Source organism: Scyliorhinus torazame, chromosome 15 (genome assembly GCF_047496885.1).
Source record: "Scyliorhinus torazame isolate Kashiwa2021f chromosome 15, sScyTor2.1, whole genome shotgun sequence".
Classification (NCBI taxonomy): domain Eukaryota; kingdom Metazoa; phylum Chordata; class Chondrichthyes; order Carcharhiniformes; family Scyliorhinidae; genus Scyliorhinus; species Scyliorhinus torazame.
In genome coordinates this window covers 88,046,520-88,069,526 of record NC_092721.1, presented here as the reverse complement: position 1 = coordinate 88,069,526, position 23,007 = coordinate 88,046,520, and the positions used below count along the sequence as shown (strand labels likewise).

The window sequence follows — 23,007 nt, the reverse complement described above, 5'->3', positions numbered from 1 at the left end:
AATTTAAATTTAGCATACGGATATACAAACAAACATACAAAATAGGAACAGGAGGAGGAGTAGGCACTCGGCCATTCAAGCCTGCTCTACCATTCAATAAGAACAGAGCTGATTTGGCTGAAACCTTCCCCCTACCCCCGGTAACCCTCTTGTTATCAATGATCTATCTACCTCTGCCTTGAAAACATTCAGACTCTGCTCCCACTGCCTCTTGAGGGAGGAAGTTCCAAAGACTCTACCCTCAGTGAAAATATTTCTTCTCATCTTGGTCTCAAATGAGCAAAACATTATTTCTAAATGGTGACCCCTAGTTCTAGATTCTTTCGCAAAAGGAAACATCGTCTCCACATCGATCCTGCAGAGACCTCTCAGGATCTTATATGCTTCTATCAAGTCGCCCCCTTATTCTTTTAAACTCAAGCAGATACAAACCAGGCCTTACCAATCTTTCCTCACAAGGTAACTTCTTTACCAAACACATTATCTGAACTGCTTCTATGCATTTACATCCTTCTTTAAATAAGGAGACCAATACCGTTGACAATATTCCAGATGTGGTTTCACCAGCATCTTGTATAACTGAAGTATAACCTCTCCATGTTTTATATTCAATTCCCCTTGCAATAAGTGATAACATTCTATTTGTTTTCCTAATTACTTGCTGTACCTGCATACTAGCCTTTTGCGATTCATACACTAGGACACCCAGATCTCTGAACCTCAGAGCTCTGCAATCTCTCACCATTTAAATATGCTTTTTTGTTCTTCTTGCCAAAATGGAGTTTCACTTTTGCCCACATTATACTCCATTTTCCAAATCTTTATCCACTCACTTAAACTATGTCCCCTATAGCCTCCTTATGTCCTCTTCACAACCTACTTTCTTACCTTTGTATCAGCAAATTTAGCAACCATATCTACAATCCCTTCATCCAAGTCATTTATATAAATTGTAAAAAATGAGGCACACCACGAGTTATATCCCACCAACTAGAAAAAGACCCATTTATGGCTATCCTCGGTCTTATCTATGGCCTACATCGTGAGCTTTTATTTTCCACAATAACCTTTGATGTGGCACTTTATGAAATGCCTTCTAGAAATCTGTATATGTACATAGTGTTGGGTGGGGTAATGGAGATAGGGTGGAGGTGTTGACCTTGGGTAGGGTGCTCTTTCCAAGAGCTGGTGCAGACTCGATGGGCCAAATGGCCTCCTTCTGCACTGTAAATTCTATGATAATCTATGATACATCCAATGGTTCCCGGTTCCCCTTTTTCCGCAGCATGTGACTCCTTCAAAGAATAGCAATAAATTGATTGAACATGATTTCCTATTCACAAAACTGTTTTTTAAAAAATAAATTTAGAGAACCCAATTAATGTTTTCCAATTAAGGGGCAATTTAGCATGGCCGATCCACCTACCTGCACATCTTTGGGTTGTGGGGGCGAACCCCACGCAAACACGCGGTGAATGTGCAAACTCCACACGGACAGTGACCCAGAGCCAGGATCGAACCTGGGATCTCGGCGCCGTGATGCAGCAGTGCTAACCACTGCGCCACCGTGCTGCCCTTCACAAAATCATGTTGACGCTACTTGATTACCTTCAAATTTGGAAGTGCCCTTCTGTAATGTCTTTAATAGTAGTTTCTAACATTTTCCCTATGACAGATGCTAAGCTCACCGGCCCGTAGTTTCCTGCTGTCACCTTCCCTTTTTGAACAAAGGCATTACGCTAGCTATTTTCTAATTTAATGGAACCGTCCTCATTTCTAGAGAATTTTGGAAAATTAAAACCAGTGCATCAACTAAGGGCAGCACAGTGGTCAGCACTGCTGACTCACAGCGCCAGGGACCCACGCTCCATTCCAGACATGGGTGCATGTTCTCCCCATGTCTGCGTGGGCTTCCTCCGGGTGGTGCGTTTCCTCCCACAGTCCAAAAATGTGCAGATTAGGTGGATTGGCTATTCTAACTTGCTCCTCAGTGTCCACAGATGTGCAGCTTAGGTTACAGGGATAGGGCAAGATGAGCTGGGGAGTTGGTGTTCTTTCGGAGAGTCAATGCAGACTTGCTGGGCTGAATGAGCTCCTTCTGCACTATAGTGATTGTATCTTACTACCGCTTCTTTAAAGGCCCGAGGGTGAAGTCCATCAGGTCCAAGGGGACTTGTCAGCCACAACTCCAACAATTTGCTCACTTCCCTAGTGATTGTAATTTTCTCGAGTGCCTCTCTCCTCCCCATTCCCTGATTTAGTCAATACAGGGATGTTACTTACATCCTCTATGGTGAGAACTGATGCAAAGTACCTGTTCAATTCATCTGCCATTGCCTTATTTTCCATCATCAATTCTCCTACTTTCTGTAGGACTAATGCTCACTTTCTTAACTCTTCTTATTTAAGCATCTATAGAAACTCCTAATATCTGTCTTGATATATCTAGCTAGCTTTCTTCCATTTTCTATTTTTTCCCTCCTTGTAAATCTTTGTCATTCTTTAGTTTTCTTTATATTCTGCCCAATCTTCTGACCTGCCTTCCGTCTTTGCGCAATCATATATATTTTCTTTAAGTTTGATGGCTATCTTTAATCTTTCTTAGTTAATCAAGGATGGTAGGTCCCCCCCTGGAATTGTTCTTTCTTGCTGGAATGCGTCTATTCTATGTATTCTGAAACCTTCCTTCATATATCTGCCACTGCATCTCTATTGACCTATCCCTTAACCTCATTTCTCCGTTCACTTTTGTTAGCTCTGCTTTCATTCCCACAAGGGTGCCCTTATTTAAGTTTAAGATACTAGTGTTGAACCCATTCTTCCCTCCATCAAACTGAATGTAAAATTCAATCACATTATGGTCATTGCTACCCAGAGGTGCCTTCATTATGAGTTGATCAATTAATCCCATCTTGTTGCACAATACCAGGTCTAGTACAGCTTGTTCTCTGGTTGGCTCCAGGATGTGTTTGAACTCATCTAGCCTACCTATGCCCATCTGATTTTTCTCGTCTATATGTAGATTAAAATCACCAATGATTATCATTGTACCTTTCTGACAAACACCTTGATCATTTCTCATCTCAACCTACAGCTCTTCCACATCCTGATTTCCTGAACTTGTGTCATCCCTCTCTACTGCACTAACACCATAATTAATTAGCAGTGCCACCTCCTGACCTTTTCTACCTTCCTGGCCATCCTAAGTCATGTACCCTTCAATATTCAGGGCCAAAGTCATCTTGTAGTCATGCCTCTGTAATGGCTATCAGATTGTACTATTTGCACCATCAGTTCAACTATTGTGTTTCAAATGCTACGTGCATTCAGATACAGAGCTTTTAGTTTTGCCCTTTTATTATTTTTGTAACCTCTAACTTTGACTGCTGCTTTTCTTCAATTTGTACTCTCTATCCCTGCCTGTCATGTTATCATTTCCCATATTAATACCTTTCTCTCTGGCCTTGTTTCTACTCTTTGGTTTGCATCTTCCCAAATTTGATCCCTTGAACTTCCACTATTTAGGTTAAAACGCTGTCTACCTCCCTATTTATGCAGCTCACTAGAATATCAGTTCCATCACAGTTCAGGTGTAGACTATCCCAACAGTTCCATCACAGTTCAGGTGTAATCATCCCAACGGTACAGATTCCACTATCCCTCGTACTCGTGCCTGTGCCCCACAAACAAGACCCCACTCCTCCCACACCAGTCTTTGAGCCACACTTTAATTTTGCTAATTTTATTTACCCTCTGCCAACTTGCAAGTGGCTCAGGTGATGACCCAGAGATCATTACCATTGAAGTTTTACTTTTTAATTCAGTGCCCAGCTCCTCCCATGAACTGTGTAGAAAGAACATCTTTCCTAGATCTATCTATGTCATTGGTGCCTGCATAAACCACAACACCTGTTCCTTTTTGCTCCCCCTACATGAATCCCTTTCTGTATCACAGTCAGTTTGCTCATCCACCCTGCAACCACCCTCCACTCTCATCCAAATAAGCTGAGAACACCTCAAACCTGTTGGACAATTGCAAAGCTCGAGGTTCCTGCAACCGTGCCCTCTGGGTCCCCTTACCTGCCTGAGTTGCAGTCACACCGTGCTGTCCCTGACCAGTGACCAAATCAGAAGACCCTATCCTAAGTGGTATGACTGCCTCTGGGTACAAAGCAGCCAGGTAACTTTCTCTGATGCATCGCAGTGTCTGCAGATCAGCCTGAGCCGAAGCTCCTTGAGCTGCAAACACTTGCTAAAAACGTGCTTGTCCTCGCACTGGCATCCAGAAGTTCCAACATGCTGCAGCCGTGACATATCACCGGTCCTGCCATTCTTGGCTGGCCCAGTTACAGAAAAACTGGTTTAAGCTGCTTTCTTTAATTCGCTAACTTCAACTCCTCTTGCAGCGGAGTCCTGAAAACCTTGCTTAAAGTTGGGAAATTTAAAAATTAGACAGCAAATTTCAGCTAAATGCTAAATACAAACAAAGATTTAATTTTTTACAAAGAGATTAATTACACTCCCTTGCTCACCCAAACTGCCAGCGATCAATGCTCCAGAATGGCTACAACAATATAGCACTGTTCTGCCATTCTGAGAAATATATTTCAGAGGTCATTCATAACACTGCCATTAGATTGGATTCTTAGAAACTATGTTCAGGATCATTTTACAGCAAATTAGCTTCAGGGCAACGCATTCTCCAACATACAGACTGTTATCCTTGGACTTTTCCACAATAACAATAATAATCTTTATTAGTGTCACAAGTAGGCTTACATAAACAATGCAATGAAGTTACTGTGAAAATCCCCTAGTCGCCACACTGTGGCACCTGTTAACAACACGTTGTTCGGGACTTGTGGGAGGAAACCAGAGCACGCGGAGGAAACCCACTCAGACACAGGGAGAACGTGCTGACTCCTCAGTGACCCAAGCCGGTAATCGAACCTGGGTCCCTGGCGCTGTGAAGTAAGTGCTAACCTCTATGCTACCGTGTTAGCAAACTATGGCGATGTTAGACACTTTCCGTACCCCCTCTCTCCCTCATCAGCCACGGTGCCTGCTTCATGATTTTTAAAAGCACAAGTGAACCTTGCCGCCAAAATTCTCCCCAGTGGAGGCAGAGAATCATGGAGACCCAAGCCGGGAATCGAACTGTGCTACCGTGCCACCCATTCATGAAATTATTAATGTCGCACCAAGAATGGACAGGATATATCAAAGGATGCTGGAAGACGTTAGGGTGAAAATTGCGGAGGTACTGATCATAATCTCCCAACTCTCCTTAGAAACAAGGATGATGCCAAGAACTGGAGAATTACAAATGTTATACACTTGTTCAAAAAAGGATGCAAAGATATAGCCCTGCAGATACAGGCTAGCTTTTAGAAATGATAACCATGGACATAATTAACAATCACTCGGACAAATTCATGAAGGGAAGCCTGCACAAATTTGTAGGAGGCAAGATGTGCTTAGCAAATGAGTTTTTTGATGAGGGCTTGATGATGTAAATATGGACTTTCAAAAAGTATTTGATAAAGTGGCACATAATAGACTTGCCAACAAAGCTGAAGCCTAGGGGATAAAGGGGGCAGTGAGAGCATGGACACAAAGCTGATTTGAGTCATAGGAAACAGAGAATATTGACCAACAGTTGGTTTTCAGGCTAGAGGAAAGTATATAGTAGGGTTCTCCAGAATTTGGTAATAGACGCACTACTTTCTTGAAACATACATTAAAGACCTAGATTAAGCTGAGTTGCTCTAACAAAGAGCCAGCATGGACATGACAGGCCTTTTGGCCTTCTTCTGTGCCGGAATTATTCTATGATTAGGATAAAGGTGAATAGAACCTGTTGACGCTCATCAGCTGTGGATGGGCAAGTAAGCAGCTGTTTCTTCTAAATCTGTTAACACACAGTCCAAGTTCTGAGAAAATAGTTGTTTCCCAATTTCAGATGTATACCCATATTACAGCAAAGAATAGTCTATTATTGCTACTTTAAATTGCATACGTTGCTGCAAGATCGGTGACAAAAAAGTTGAGTTTCATTTCGGTGGCTGTCCTTTTAAACCATTCACAATACAAAGTGGCTCAAAGGCTAGCTCCAGCTTGAATCTTGTACCAAACTTGCAGCTTTAGAACTTTAACACGCAAAATTCATAGGAATTACCACAGTTCACTTGTAATGCCACTTCCTCAAAAGAAAACAGGAAGACTGATCAGGTCGAACATTCCCCTTCTGAAATAACTTTTACTGGGGTATTGGACAGGTAATCCCAAAGTTTATTCCTGACAATATAAATCATTATTTTACCAGTATGCAAGACCTAATAATTTGTAGATGCCTGCATTAGCTTTGCCACTTTTTTGAGAACAGGCACATTAGCCTGGTTCCAATTAACTGGGAACTCTTCGCTGTAGTAACTATGTCAGAATATCAGAAGAGATAATGGAAAACTCTAGTACACAGACGTCATGATGAAGACCCAAAGGAATTTTACCACACTGATTCATCAGCTTTCATTCTATAACAAAGGGGCCATTTAATTTCTGCACATTAACAGAAGTCCCACTGTGACAAAAAAAAAATTTCCTCTTCCACATTTTATTTTCTACTGTTGTATTTTTCCACCCAGTTTTAGCCTTTGTAAAAAGTGAAAATGCCCAGAGTTAAAAAAAACCTGGAACGAAATACTGACTGTTCCCAGTTTATGTAACATTTTTAACATATTACCCGTTCCAAGCTTTTGAAATAGAGTCTGTAACTTGTAACAGTCAGTGTTCCCCTTACGGTGCCAGTGAAAGGGCAAATGTAAGTAACATCCTTGGCTGTGAAGACAAAATAAGTGGGTAATTGTTAAAAAATTGCTTGCAAATTTAATACATTGAAAACAGATTACTTTTTACTATTGTCATGGTAAAAAGACCCCCAATTTATATTAGGAAACCAAACGAGAAGGAGCAACAATTCTTTCAATTTGTAAACTGCGAGGAAATAATACTTCACTGCAGAACTGATTCCACTAAAACATATGGTTTTTCTTGTATTAAAACAAACTTTATTAACACAGGATTAATCCCATTAACATGCATGGAAAATCAAAATTTCAATTAACAGTTAAACAGTTCTTTTAAAAAAAAGGTCTTTGAGCATACTTTCCAATCTACTTATAAAATTGCAATTAAGCAACATCCACATTCAGGTCAAATGCCACTTATTAATAACGTCAACACTTAGTGGCTTACAGATTTATTCACAAAGTCCTTGGATAGAAGCTTTCAGAAGTCAAGTCGAGAAACACAACTCCTTTCCTCAGAACCCAGAGCAGAACTCTAAAATGAAACTAAAAACAGACACAAGGCAGGGTTGAAAAATGAAACTAAAAACAGACCGAGACCCTCCCATGAGTGACATCACAGCCTGCCTAGTTGTTAACCCCTTAATCACAGCTTTAGCAGACATATAGGGCGTGATTTAATGGCCACTTACACTTAAGCAAGAACGCGACAAGGCCGTTAAATTGCGGGATAGGCAAAAAACAAGAACCACGCCGGGCGCCGGTCTGTTTGCTATCTATCTCGCCCGCTCCCATTGGCGAAATCGGGATCCCGCCATAGCGTGGCAAGAAACCAATAATCACCACTTACGCCCAATCTCCATACAAATAACGGACGCGACCCCCTAGCTAACGACCTCCCCAGCAAGTGGTCTCACGGGCAGCAATTAGTACTCCTTTTTAAAAACATGAAACTAGCGGAAGGCTGCTGTGGGAACCCAAGGAGATGAGTAGCCATCTTCGCTCACAGGCAAAGAGCCCGGGGGCACTGGGGGGCCAGCCTCAGTCGGTGGCCTTGGGCTAGATATGGGGGGTGAGGAGGGAGATGGTTGTCTCAAAGCCCATAGGTCCATCATGCCAACCATAAAACCGTGGTCCCATTCCAGGGGCAGCCCCAGCCCCAGGCCGCCTGTCCCACTAACCACCCATAACTCCCACTGACCGCAGAGGCCTCTGGCCATGCGACTGAAGGCGAGATCTAATTGGGAATTGGCAAACGTAGTTTTTTTTAAAGAAAATATTTTATTGAAGCATTCATAATTTTAACAATTTTAAACATTAGATTTCAACAAGAACAAAACAATACAACCAACAACCCCCCAGTAACAAACCCCAGAAAACATGGCTTACAGACAGTGCCCCCTTCCCCAGCCCCCCCTTCTGTTGGTTCTCCTGCCCTTACTCGTCCCCCCCATACAGGGCCTGGAATCCGGTGACCAGGGGCCCCTGCTGCGGCTGTGTGGCAGGTGGGGATGGAACTGAAGGTTCCCGGGGTGAGAGATACTTCTGGTTCTTAGTCTCACACCCTCGCCAGTCACTTACAGATATTGCATGGGATGGACGATACCTTGGACCCTGCAGAACTTGCCCTAGGACTGCTGCTGGCAGGCGAGCTGACCAGGCGCCGGAGAAGGCAGTGGCAGCAGCGTTGGCAGAGGCTCTGGACAGCAGCCCGTGTAGGGCTCCGCCCACACCCCGAGGACCTGGCTGCCTATCAGGCCAGGGAAGGACCGAGAGGGGAAGGCCCACAATGTACAGGCATCGCAGGTCTTTTGAACAGATGATGGACCGTGTGCGCCGCAGGAGACTCCACCTCAACAAGGGCATGGTGTGGCACTTGTGCCATGTCCTCGCGGACAGGCAATACGTGGAGGAGGAGGATACCCGCTGCAGGTGGCCATAAAGATCACCACAGCCGTGAACTTCTATGCCTCAGGATCATTCCAGGGTTAGAGCAGGACTTGTGCGGCATCGCACAAACTACAGCCCACAAGTGCACCTGTGAAGTCACAATGCTCTGTTACCCAGGCAGAAAACTACAGAGTCTTTGACATGGACCAGGCCCAGCAAGATGCCTGGGCAGCAGGATTCTCCACCATCATCGGGAAGTCACAGGTCTAGGGGGAATAGCTGGCACACATGTCGCCTTGCACGCACTGGGACGTCTAGGAGTGCCCTACATCAACAGGAAGGGGTTACATTGCCTCAACATCCAGCTCGTATGCGACCACCACATGAAGATCATGCACGTGTGCACGTGCTTCCCAGGGAGTGCGCATGACAGCTACATCCTGGGGCACTTAGACATCCGCAGCCTCTTCGAGGACCAACCCAGGATCGCCGGTTGGCTTTTGGGGGATAAGGGCAACCTGCTGAGGGCCTGGCTAATGATGCCAGTATGGAGGCCGGTGACCGATGCGGAGGTCCGTTACAAAGAGGCCCATGCGGCCACCCGGTCTGTCATTTAGCGGTGCATCAAACTCCTCAAAAGGCCGTTCCAATGCCTCGACCACTCTTTTGGTGCACTGCAGGTCACCCGCTTTATGGTGGTCTATGTCCTCCACAACCTGGCACAGCAACAGGGTGATGTGGTTGAGGTGGAGGAATATGTGGCCACTCCTGAGGAAGACGAGGAGGAGGCGCCATGACAGGAGGGGCTGGAAGACATGCCCAAAGAGGACCGCAGGACCAGCTGAAGGATGGAGGAGAGGCGGCAACGGCGAGGGTCTGGCAAGCCCGGAGGGCCAGGGAGGCCCTCATCTTCACATAGGACATGGTTTCACACGTTGTTCCCCCTCCACCCCCCTTCCCACCTCCCTAACTCCCCTTTCCCTCTCTCCCCTTCACCATTCCACCCCCAACCCAGGATCTGTACAACATCACTCCAAGGTGATGGGACTGTGTCGGCACTGTCAACGGGTCAAAGTCGTGGGCACCATTCCACACTTTCCCCCCCTTGCACCGTGCCCTCGCAATGATCCTCAACGTACTTAGCATTCAGTGCTCTGCCGCTGTGTCTCGGCCTCCAGGATGCACATCACAGGTGGAGGCAACCTGCTGCTTACCGCGTCCAGTAGTCTTCGATGCCCTGGTGGGCGTCACCTGGAATCAGAGAGCCCCAGCGCATTTGCCGGCGGCACATGCCCCATCGTAGGGTGGCTCCGGGTTGATACTCAGCACCCAGTCTTCCTGGTCGGTGTCTATAGGGCCCTGGGGTTCACCTTGGGATGGAGCGGCAGCTGAATTGAGCCCCGTCTGCCCCTGCATCATCTGGCTCTGCCAGTCCTGGCGGCTCCTTAATGTCTGCAGTATTATGTAGACACCCTTGGCAATGCTCCTCAGTGACTAGGACATCCCTACCTGTGACTGGGACACGCCCCCCAGCAACTGGGACATGCTCTGCAGTGCTTCAGCTCCGCAGCACCTCATCAAGGTCCACCCAGTACTGTGTGATGTTCCCCAACGACTGGAACATGCTTTCGGAGGTGCTCAGCCATGGCCATCATCGAGTAACAGTGATGGACCCCTCCACTCATGCTGCTCTCTCCTGCAGTCGCCACCCTAGCAGTGTTGGATCAGTGTCACGCATTGCTGGTGATATCACCTGCACCCGTAGCCTCTGGGACTCCTACACACAGCTACGGACTGCTCAACGGAATGTGCCCCAGAAGCCTGTCCATTACTTTCACCCAACGAGGTGTCTCTCTCTGCACTGGTGGAGAGTGGGGAGGATAGCTGTGGCATCCAGTTTCCCTCCGAGGTGTTCATTTGTGAGGCGGCCGGTGGGGGGGGGGGAGGGCAAGGGCTGCCCTGTGGCTGACCCTCAGGGGAACAGAGCATCCCATCTGACCTCTTCTGCTTCCAGTAGTCTGCCCAGACCGGCATCACTGAATCGTAGGGCTGATCGTCTCGGTGGCATGGCTGCGAGTTGAGTGGGGTTGGCTGTGCAGGATTGGTTAAAGTGCTGCTCTCCCTTGTTGGCAGGAGGCTGGCGAGCATGGACCTGGCGAATCAGCCAGCGGGACCATGATTTGCGGCAAGAAGCCCGTGGGGCCTCATTAAGTGGACCAATTAACGGTTTATATCAGTGACAGCCTAGCCGGGCCGAGCATTGGGAAGTTCACGCAGTGCCCGCTCGCTGCCACACTTAGAAACCTTTTGGTTAAATTGTGCCCATAATCTGGATGCTTTAACCGAGGTTCCTTTAATAACATTACTGCAACTGACACAGAATACAACATATATTAAAATTTACTATATTCATCAAACTTTGCATAATATACTACAAAGCAACATCACAAACTCTATATATATTGAAGTAACCTTCAATGTATGATAATTCAGATTACAAATTTGTCAGTAGCTGGTGAAATGCAGCCACAGAATTAATTATTCTGACACCATGCTGATAAATTTCAAATTACAATCACAAACAATGTTACAGGGAGGACAATATTTTACCACACAACATTGCTTAAAACTAAGTGTTCCAATCATGTTCTCAATTTTATGATCAAATGATCTAACTGTATAAGCTGCTTTAGATTCCTTTCCAAGTATTACATTGTCATTCAGTGGTTAATGAGTCATTTGCATGAATGAACATTAATGAGGAAGAATGAAAATAATGTGTGACAAAAATCTTTGAAACATCATTTCCAATCCTCAAAGATGTTTAAGCAAGTTATCCATAACATGTTACCTGACACACAGAACTAAACAACCCAGCCTTCCTCCCCAAAATATTCAATGTCTTTAGGAATGTAGTCCTGTATTAGAGTCGAGAAGATCATTTCCAACCATGTGGACTAGACTCAAAAGATCAGATTTCCTCACCAAGTCCAGAATGTTTCCTGAAGTACAGTGACCAAAGTGTACAGAACACTCAGATTGGCATGATCAGACCCAAGTATAAAATTATTTCAACAAAAACTGTACATCCCAAAATCCAGCTTGTCTTTAACATTTGAGGCACAACTTGGCTTTTCCACCAAAACTATCATAACTTCTCACTTATGTAATTTCTTATTTATGGAGTTCTCTCACGGTTTGCTTCTTTTCCTCATTTTCAAAAATTTGGACTCAACTATGTTTAATGTTTCCTCCTGAACCTTGAAACTAATCATTAGCATCTTCCTACTGTTTACTACCTATCAAAGTTTGATATAATCTGCGAACATAACAAGCTTTATTAACGCCCCTTTCTCAAATTATTCATCTATATTTAACCAATTCTGGTGTTCCACGCTGGACATCTCCTTCCTTGCTCTCTTAACTACGTTTCAATCATTTGAAAAGCCTGTCGTCGAATTTGCGTTGTGCCGCTGTATGATGCATATGAAGTAAACTACAAAAGTAATATGTTGAATACTTTAATGTATCTAAAGTATATTTCATTTACCAAATTCCCCTTGGTAACTGATTCAGTTCTACCTGCAAAGAACTCTGACAGATTTATCGAGCAAAATCAATGATTCGCCAAGCCATGTTAACAACTTGTATAGTGTTTTTTTATATCTTTATTCTCTTTCTCGCTGGCCAGACCTGCTCCTCAGAGGTCGGGTCACCATTTTGACAGGGTGCCCCGATCTCTAAGTGAGCTTGAGGGTCCCCCACAACCATCCCCTCCAGGTGAGGACACCCCGCTATGGGGCTACTGATGCTCCCCCTTTTCACGCCTTCCCACACCTCCTAATGGGTCCCTGCCATCCCCGCCCCCTTTTAGGACATTAGCCCCCCCTCCCAGACCTACTGGAGACCCCTTCATACCTGCCTTCTACCACCCCCCCACCCCTCCTCCCGTGGGCATGGCCCTTGGCAGTGCCACCCTGGTAGCGTTCTACCATCCTGGCAGGGTAGCCAGGGTAGCAATGCCAAGGTGCGAGCCTGGCAGTGTCAAGATGCCCAGGTGCTAGGTGAGAGCCAGCCTTCCCTGTAAATGACTACCCAGGGGCCTCCAATGGCAAGAGACCTCCCACCCCAGATGCCGTTCCACTGATCTAGAACTGTGTGAAAGATGCCGGGAGCCGGTTAGATCTGGGGTCAGCACCGTTAAGTGGGTTACTTAACTGTGCGAGACTGGATCTCGCTCATTGTGGGCAGGAACCAGATTGCAATGTCACACGGGATCCGGTTAAATCTCGCGAGGCGCTGCGGCCGTCGGGGATTCCGGGGAGGCCACTTCCGCCATTTACCATCCCGCTCCGATTCCAACCACAGCAGTTGAAGTGATCCAATTAAACTATTAAACTTGCCTGGTCTGAGAAAGGTAAGGGGGGAAAATAAGCCAAGGATCCCTCTTCTGATTTCTCAACAGTGACCTCTGTGTGCAAGGTACAATCCAGACTTCAGGAAAAAAGATTGGGGATGGATATAATTAATCCCACAATGTGAATTACCACCCAATATTTAATATCTGGGTTCACATGATGAACGATTTGGGCAAGGATCCCAAGAGCTGCAGGCACTTGCACAAATGATCTTCAATTGTTACTGCCTTCAGGAAAGAATTGATAAAAAATTTAAATCTTACTAAAATGTTACATTTTTGCATACTTCTTGGAGTCATTTATTAAAAGTTATACTTCTGTATCAACCTTGTAAATTATAAATTCTTTTAAATTTTCTGCCACTGTTTCACCTCCTTTGAATGGGAAATGGTGAGTTGTAGGTCAAGGAAAGAAGCAGCAATGGTTGCAAGTTGCAGTTAATGTAGGGTTAGGGAGGAAATGTAGCCCATATTGGCTCCATACTCAACCCATCCCCCAATCACTGATGTTTCCCAACTACCATGCCCCCATCATGACTCAATACCTATTTATTTCCTGTACAAGGAAAAGCAGTGATGTAATGGTATTGTTGCTGGACTAGTAATCCAGAGACCCAGAGTCATGCTCTGGGGACCCGGGTTTGAATCCCACCATGGCAGATGGTGAAATATCAATTCAATACAAAAAAAAATAAATCTGGAATTAAAAGTCTAAAGATAACGGTGAAACCGATTCAAGAATTGATACACAATATTATTCCAAGAAAATTAGGTGTGGAATTGAATTGTACTGGAACAAATGAAAGCTAAATTATTGTAACTTTCACGAGAAGCAGGTTCAGATGAGCCAAGATAGGAACAGGAGTAGGCCATTTAGCCCCTCGAGCTTGTTCATCAGTCAATTAAATTATGGCTGTTTGTGACTTTGCAAAATCTTTCAATCTCAATTTTAAAGTTAACAATCGATCTCGCAACAATTGCCACTTGTGGAAAAGAGCTCCAAACTGCTAACACCCTTTGTAGAAGTGTTTCCTGATTTCACTCCTGAGAGATCTGGCTCTCACTTTTAGAATATGCCCCCTGCCCGAGACTTTCCAATCAGCAAGAACAGTTTTTCATTGTTTCTTCAAACTCATGGACGTGTAAACCAAACACATGGTTTTCTTTATCCTCCATCATTTTGCTTTGTGCACTGTTGGCAGAAACCGTCATAATGCCTTTAGCAGAGCAAAGCCAGAATTGAAACATATTCAAAACACCTTTATGGTACTCTGGTACCATGATGTGTTAGGCAGGTGGGTTCGATGTGGATTGCACTGGATGCAGGGAAGCTAGAAACAGACATCTAACACTGGAGAAGATCCAACACTGTTTTATTCATCGATAGAACTGATATACATATTCAGCTGTGGGTCGACACTATACTGAACTGACTGGAGACCCTGTAGTAGCCTAACCAGGCTACCGCATGGTGTTTGCACTTGCTAGCTCGTGGCCTCTGACTGTCTCAGTGGCTGGGTCCCGAGAGAGCGGAAAACCTAGTGCCCTCTGGCTTTATAGTGGTAGTGTCCTGTCTGGTGACTGGCTGCACTGTGTTGTGCGCTTACTGGTCATCCTGTGTGTCAATCACTGCCTGTCTGCATCTCATTATATACATGAGTGGATATTATGACATCTCCCCTTTTTTTTTAGATAAATACCAAGGTGTGCATAGGAAGGTGTCGATAGTGCAGATACATGGCAAACGAAACAATATTTACAGAGGTTAAATCGATGAAGTCACAAAATGTACAAAAGTTCAGTCTACAGATTCAGTCTTTGTGGTGGGCGACAAATCCTTGTCGATCGCCGCAGAGGTGGATCAGGAGCCGCCTGCACATGGATAGGCGGGATCGCTGCCATCGCGGTGATCGCATGGGCTGGCAGGATTGCTGGTAGATCGGTGGCCTCGTGGCACGTCCGGAGGAAGCATCGTAGGCGGCGGGGCATTTCGGTCAGGTAGCAGGAGTAGAACTCTTCGCAGTGCCCGTCTGTTGCGCCGTAGCAGGGAGCCATCAGCCATGCAGACAGGACACGATCTTGGGGCCACTTGTTTGATCACAACAGCTGTGAATGACCAGTCGCCCTCAGGCAACTGGACACGAACATGATCAGTTGGGGCCAGCTCGGGTAGATCCGTGGCATGAGCATCGTATGTGGCCTTCTGTTGGGCCCATGACTGCTGCATTTTCTGTAAGACCGTGAGGTGGTCAAGGTCTGGAACATGAATGGCTGGAACTGTGGTCCTCAAGAGTGCGATTCATGAGCATCTGCACTGGAGACAACCCCGTGGACAATAGGGTTGCCCTGTATGCCAGCATCGCCAGGTTGAAGTCAGAGCCTGAGTCTGCAGCTTTGCACAGCAACCGCTTTACAATATGGACCCCTTTCTCGGCCTTCCCGTTTGGCTGCGGGTAGTGGGGACTGGAGGTTACGTGACGGAAGTTGTAGGACTGTGCAAAATCAGACCATTCCTGGCTGTAAAAGCAAGGACCGTTGTCGTTCATTACCGTGAGCAGAATCCCATGCCTGCCGAACGTTTCTTTGCAGGCTTTGATTACCACCTTCGACGGGAGGTCGAACAGTTTCACCACTTCTGGGTAACTGGAGAAATGGTCGACCAGGAGTATGTAGTCACGCCCCTTGGCGTGGAAAAGGTCTACACCTACTTTGGACCACGGAGCGGTCACGATCTCGTGCTGTTGCAGCGTTTCCTTGGGTTGAGCTGGTTGAAACTTCTGACAGGTAGGGCAGTTGAGGACTCTGTCGGCAATGTCCTGGCTGATGCCCGGCCAATAGACCGCCTCCCGAGCTCTGCGTTGGCATTTCTCGACCCCAAGGTGACCTCATGGAGTTTGCCCACCACCATAGCCCGCATGCTCTGAGGAATTACGATCCTGTTGAGTTTCAGAAGGATTCCCTCCACCACCGTCAGGTCGTCTTTTAAGTTATAGAACTGGGGACATTGTCCCTTCTGCCAGCCATTGGTAAGGTGCTGCATCACACGCTGCAGCAGAGGATCCTTAGCCGTCTCCTCACGAATTTGGACCACCCGTTCGTCAGAGGCCGGAAGGTTGGTGGCACACAACTGCACTTGCGCTTCTATGTGGCAGATTAAGTCACTTTGTTCACACGGTGTGGTAATGGACCTGGATAGGGCATCGGCAACCATCAGCTCTTTGCCTGGCGTGTAGACAAGTTCGAAGTCGTAGTGGCATAGCTTAAGAAGAATTTGCTGTAACCGAGGTGTCATGTCATTTAAGTCCTTCTGGATTATATGGATTAGAGGTCTGTGGTCCATTTCTACCGTGAATTTTGGCAGGCCGCAAACGTAGTTGTGAAACTTGACTATCCTTGTCAGGAGGCCCAGACACTCCGTCTCAATCTGAGCATACCGTTGCTCAGTGGGCATCATGGCCCTGGAGGCATACGCCACTGGAGCCCAGGGCGAGGAGTCATCTCGCTGAAGGAGCACCGCCCCAATGCCGTCCTGGCTTGCATCAGTCGATATCTTGGTTTCCTTGGTTGGGTCGAAGAACGCTAGAACCGGGGCTGTGGTGAGCTTTGCTTTCAGCTCATGTCATTCCTCCTCATGCGTGGGCAGCCACTGGAATTCCGTCGACTTCTTGACGAGATGGCGGAGAGCCGTGGTGTAGGATGCCATATTGGGAATGAATTTCCCGAGGAAGTGGACCATCCCGAGGAAGCGGAGGACCACCTTCTTGTCCTCCGGGGTCTTCATGGCGTTGATCACCGAGACCTTGTCGGCATCTGGCCGCACGCCCTGCTGCGAGATGTGGTCACCCAGGAACTTTAATATCCAATTGACCAAATGAGCACTTGGCCCTGTTGAGCTGGAGACCATGTTCATGAATTCTCTGGAATACCCTCTTGAGGCGAGCGATGTGTTCCTGGGGCGCTGTGGACCAGATAATTACGTCGTCAATGTATACTCGCACCCCCTCGATGCCCTCCATCATCTGCTCCATGATGTGGTGAAATACTACGGAGGCAGATATGATCCCAAAAGGCATCCGGTTGTAGCAGTAGCGACCGAACGGGTTGTTGAACGTGCACAGCTTGCGACTGGACGTGTCCAGCTGTATTTGCCAAAAACCCTTGGAGGCGTCCAGCTTAGTAAAGAATTTGGCATGAGCCATCTCATTGGTCAACTCTTCACGTTTTGGTATCGGGTAATGCTCCCGCATGATGTTGCGGTTTAGATCCTTAGGGTCAATGCAAATGCGAAGCTCCCCTGATGGCTTCTTTACGCAGACCATGGAGCTGACCCAGACTGTTGGCTCTGTGACCTTCAATATGATGCCTTGGTCTTGGAAGTCCTGTAATTGCTTCTTCAGACGATCCTTGAGGGGTGCCGGCACCCTGCGTGGTGCATGAATTACAGGGGTGGCGTTCGGTTGGAGCAGGATTTTATATCGGTATGGGAGCGTGCCCATTCCATCGAATACGCTGTGGTACTGCGTGATAATGTCATCTATGTCGGCTTGCAAGTTTCCATCAGGTGAGGCCGTCGCCGGTGATGATGACATGGTGTGGACTCGCTGAACCAGGTTCAGGAGCTTGCAGGCTCGAGCACCGAGCAGGGACGCTGTCAGGCCCGACGATTTCAAACCGCAGTGTTGCCTTGATCACCTTGTTGGATACCCCTAGTTGACAGGAGCCACTGGCAGCTATGGCATTGCCATTGTAGTCAAGGAGCTGGCAGTCCGGTAGAAGAATGCTTGGTCTGGCGCGGATGGTGTCGAGGTCGGATTTTGAGATGAGGTTCGCTAATGCGCCGGTGTCTAGCTTAAATCGGATGCGAGCCTTGTTAACTGTGAGGACAGCACACCACTCGTCGTCGGGTTCCACACTGAGGATCGAGAGGCGTTTCGCCGTTGTGGTGGAAGGCAGCGCATGTGTAGTTATGATGCCCACCCGGTATGGGGACTTGAGGCACTCAGCATCAGGGTTTGTTGGGCTGTCGGGATCGGAATTAGCATGCCTTGGTGTATTGAGCGGACACTTCTGCTGGGATCGCTGGCTGCTGAGCGGTGGAGCAGATCTGCAAAGGGTTGCGTAGTGGCGAAGCTTGTCACACTGTAGACACCAGCGTCCTTTTGCCAGACATTGCCGCTTTAAATGGGCGGAGCCACAATTCAGACACGTCATGATGCCGACGTCAGCGCATTCCGTGCGCCATCGCGCTTGCACAATGCGGTTGGCCGACGTATGCACCTGCGCAGTCGGGTTGTCGGGCTCATCATCCACTCGGTCGTGGCGCACACGCGCAGGGACCCGGGAAAAGCGCGCGAAACGGCCACTCTCCTCGATGCTCATGCCCTGCATCTGTGCAATGGCCTGCACCCGTTCCGCCTCGTGGGAGGCCAGCTTTGCAGTTTCTGCCGCCCTGATGTAGGAGTAACGATTCTTAGCATGCTCATGGACAACGCACGTCTCGATAGCGCCAGAGAGGGTCAACTGTTTGACTTTCAGGAGCTGCCGCCGAAGGGAGTCGGAGTGGACCCCGAAAACGATCTGATCCCGGATCATGGAATCAGCCGTCGAGTCATAGTTACATGACTGCGCTAGGATGCGGAGAAGGGTCACGAAGGACTGAAAAGGTTCATCCTTACCCTGAAGCCTCTGCTGGAAAACGTACCGTTCAAAGCTCTCATTCACCTCAATGTCGCAGTGGCTGTCAAACATCAGCAGGACTGTTTTGAATTTTGTTTCGTCTTCGCCGTCAGCGAACGCAAGGGAGTTGTAGATGTGAATGGCGTGGTCCCCCGCGGTGGAGAAAAATAGCGCGATCTTCCTGGCATCCGATACTGCTTCGAAGTCGGAGGCCTCGATGTACAAGAGTAACTTTTGCGTGAAGATTTTCCAATTGGCGCCGAGGTTGCCGGAGATGCGGAGCTGCAGAGGAGGCTGGATGTTTTCCATTTCACCGGATGGCTGCTTGCTGGTCAATGCTGATTCACTCGAGGTAGGTCCATCAAGATCAGTATCACTCTGGTACCATGATGTGTTAGACAGGTAGGTTCGATGTGGACTGCACTCGATGCAGGGAAGCTAGGAACAGCCGTCTAACACTGGAGAAGATCCAACACTGTTTTATTCAACGATAGAACTGATATACATATTCAGCTGTGGGTCGACACTATACTGAACTGACTGGAGACCTTGTAGTAGCCTGACCAGACTTACTAGCTATCGCATGGTGTTTGCACTTGCTAGCTCGTGGACTCTGACTGTCTCAGCGGCTGGATCCTGAGAGAGCGGGAAACCTAGTGCCCTCTGGCTTTATAGTGGTGGTGTCCTGTCTGGTGATTAGCTGCACTGTGTTGTGTGCTTACTGGTCATCCTGTGTGTCAATCACTGCCTGTCTGCATCTCATTATATACATGAGTGGATATTATGACAAACCCCTTGTGGCCAGGTTGATGAATCAGTGATCAAATATAAAATAAAAATCTAACCAGGATTAATTGATATTTATTGGAAAATTTGGTAATATTAAGCAGGGGAGACGGTGGTATAGTGGTATTGATACTGGACTAGTAATCCAGAGACCCAGGGTAATGATCTGGGCACCTGAGTTCGAATTTAATTTAAACCCAATAAAATATCTGGAATTAAAAATCTAACGACGCTCATGAAATCATTGCCGCTCGTCATAAAAACTCATCTGGTTCACCAATGTCCTTTAGGGAAAGAAATCTGTCAGCCCTTCTCATCCCTCAAAGAGTTTTTGCTGGCTTTCAAAATTCAACTTGTCTTCATAAAAAGATTTCAGCAAGTATAAACAATGATCATTTAGGTTTTCTAACTGTCAAAATATAGGTGAGATACATAGTTGGTTTCAAAATTTCAAATTTGTTTTGATTGAACATTGGATTCAATTCCCTCTCCAACTTCTCTTTCTCAACCAAAAAACATTTTCTGAAGTTCTTATAACACAAAACAAAACTCCATAAACTGTCACTTTCTTTTACCACCACTAAAACACAAACATTGCTTTAACTTTTGAAAATTGTTGTTGAGCATTTCTATAAATAATTTGAAAAAACTAAGTAGAAACTGCTTGAAATCAATAGACGAATAGTCCATTGGTAGAATTGACTGAACATTAAGAATACAAGAACAGAAGAAATAGCAGAAATAGACCATCGGCCCTCAGCTGCATGGCTATTCAGTAAGATCATGATTGATCTGATCTTAGCCTCAATTCCACTATTTTGTCTGTTCCACATAATTCTCTACTACCCTAATTCTAAAACCAGTTATCTCAGTCTTGATATATTCAATGACTTAGCCCACACAGCTCGCCGGATAGAGAATTGCAAAGATTTTTTACCCTCTAGAAAATAAATTCCTCCCAATCTCCATCTCTTAACGTGAGACCCCTTATCCTGAAATTATGACCCTAGTTCTAGATTCCCCGATGATGGAACATTCTCTCAACAACTAACTTGCCAATTCATCTCAGAATCCTGTAAGTTTCAATAAGACCACCTCTCGTTCTTCTAAACTCCAATGAGCATAGGCCCAATCCACTCCACCTTTGCGCATAGTCAATCCCTTCATCCCAAGAATCAATCTAGTGAACCTTCATTGAACTGCTTGCAATACACATATAAACCTCCTTAAATAAGGAGACCAAAACTGTCCACAGTACTCTAGATATGGTCTCACCAATGTCCGCATTCAGCATAGCAAGACTCTATTTCTATACTCCACCCCCTTGATATAAAGGCAAACATTCCATTTGTCTTCTTTAATACTTGATATACATGCATGCAAACTTCCGATTCATGCATTAAACACACGGATCCCTCTATACTGCAACATTCTTCTGCACTGTAAATTCAATGATAATCTATGATTAATCTAGGACAAAGTTTCGGCACAACATCGTGGGCCGAAGGGCCTGTTCTGTGCTGTATTTTTCTATGTTCTATGTTCTGGTCTCTCAATTTAAATAATATTTTGCTCTCTATTCTTCCTACCAAAGTGGATAACCTCCCAGTTCCCACATTGTACTGCTAATTTCTTTGCCCACTCAACTTATCTACTTCTCTGCAGGCTGTCTTCCTCACAACTCGCTTTCTCATCTACATTTATAACAACAACAAATGTGGCGTTAATGCACTCCGTTCCTTCATCAAATTCATTAATACAGAATAAATTGTATATGGTTGAGGCCCCATCATTGAGCCCTGTGGCACCCCCCGGTGAAAGCTTGCCAACTTGAAAAGTACTAATTTATTCCAACTCACTGTTTTCTGTTAGTTAGCCAATTCTCTACCCATGCTAATATATTATCCCCAATGTCATGAGTAACTCACCTTTTATCTAGCACCTTATCCAATGCCTTTGAAATTTCAAATTCACTACAGCGATTGGTTCCCCTTTATCCAACCAGCTTGTTACATCCTCAAGTAACTTATGAATTTGACAAACATGATTTCCCTTCCATTAAACCATGTTGACTAAATGTTCTGCCTGCTATTTCATAGAGTAGAATCACAGAATCCCTACAGTGCAGAAGGAAGCCATTTGGCCCATCGGGTCTGCATCGACCCTCTGAAAGAGCAGCCTTAGGCCCCACTCCCCCACCTGATCCCAGTAACTCCACCTAACTTGCACATCCTTGGACACAAAGGGGAAATTTTATCATGGCCAATCCAGCTAGCCGACACGTCTTTGGACTGTGGGAGGAAACCGGAGAAAATCCATGCAGACTTGGGGAGAAAGTGCAAACTCCATATAGTCACCCAAGACCAGAATTGAACCCGGATCCCTGGCATTGTGAGGAACAGTGCTAACAACTGTGCCACCGTGCTGCCGACTTCCTTCATAAATTCTAGCATTTTTCCAATGACAGGTGTGAGGCTAACTGGCCTAAAGTTTCCTGTTTTCTAACACGCTCCTTTCTTGAGTAGTGGAATTACATTAGTGGTTTTCCAATGTGCTGGAACTTTGCCACAATCTAGGGAATTTTGAAAGATTACAACCAATGAATCCTCTATCCCTACAGCCGCTTGTTTGGACCCTAGGATGCAGGAGAACTTGTCAACATTTAGACCCATTTGTTTACCCATACTTTTTCTTTAGCGATAATGATTGTTATACATTCCTCCCTCCCTTTTGTCCCGATTTTCTACTATTATTGGTACAGTTTTAGTGTCAACTGTGAAATATTTTTTCCAGAGTCTATCTCATTTCAGTTTCCCATTATTAATTCCCCAATCCTAAAGAACCAATGTTGTCTTTAGCTTCTCTCTTCCTTTTTATATACACGTAGAAGCTTTTATCATCTGTTTTTGTATCTCTTTACTTTGAACGTGTAAACCGTGAGAAATCAGGTGCACTGCACATATTCAAATTGCTTATGGGTGAAATTAATGACAGTTTTGTGCTGTAGGCTCATGCCTATAAACAACTGAATGAAAACTACCCAAACTCATTTTACATAGGAACCCAAAATAAAAGCAAGCCATTACAGATGCTGGAGATCTGAAATCTAAACAGAATGCTGGAAAAACTCAGTAGGTCTAACAACATTTGTGGAAAGAGAAACAGAGTTAACTTTTCAAGTCCAATATGACTCATCAGAATTCCGATGGGTTTTGGCAGCATTTTCTGTTTTTATTACATAGGAACCTTATAACCAAGAGGTAGAGAAGGCTTTCAACCTGTATGTTCAGACTGGATCTGAATCCAGGTTTCAGATGTGAACAGCCAGAGTTTAACCAACTGCACAACTTGTGCCCGATATCTATTACATCTCATCATCTGAGTTAACATTAGGACAAACATTTCACCAGTATGACTCCTACATTTCTAAAT

At 45.8% G+C, this 23,007-nt stretch overlaps 1 protein-coding gene across 2 annotated transcripts in view; it reads right to left on the bottom strand.

Moving 5' to 3' along the window:
* mtmr2 (myotubularin related protein 2) overlaps window positions 1-23,007 on the bottom strand; it is a 148,200-nt gene that overhangs the window by 85,956 nt on the left and 39,237 nt on the right. For both annotated transcript variants that reach the window (XM_072476391.1, XM_072476390.1), the window contains exon 4: window positions 6,743-6,837. In XM_072476391.1, the coding sequence (XP_072332492.1) occupies window positions 6,743-6,837 (95 nt within the window). The remainder of the gene's footprint in view (window positions 1-6,742; window positions 6,838-23,007) is intronic.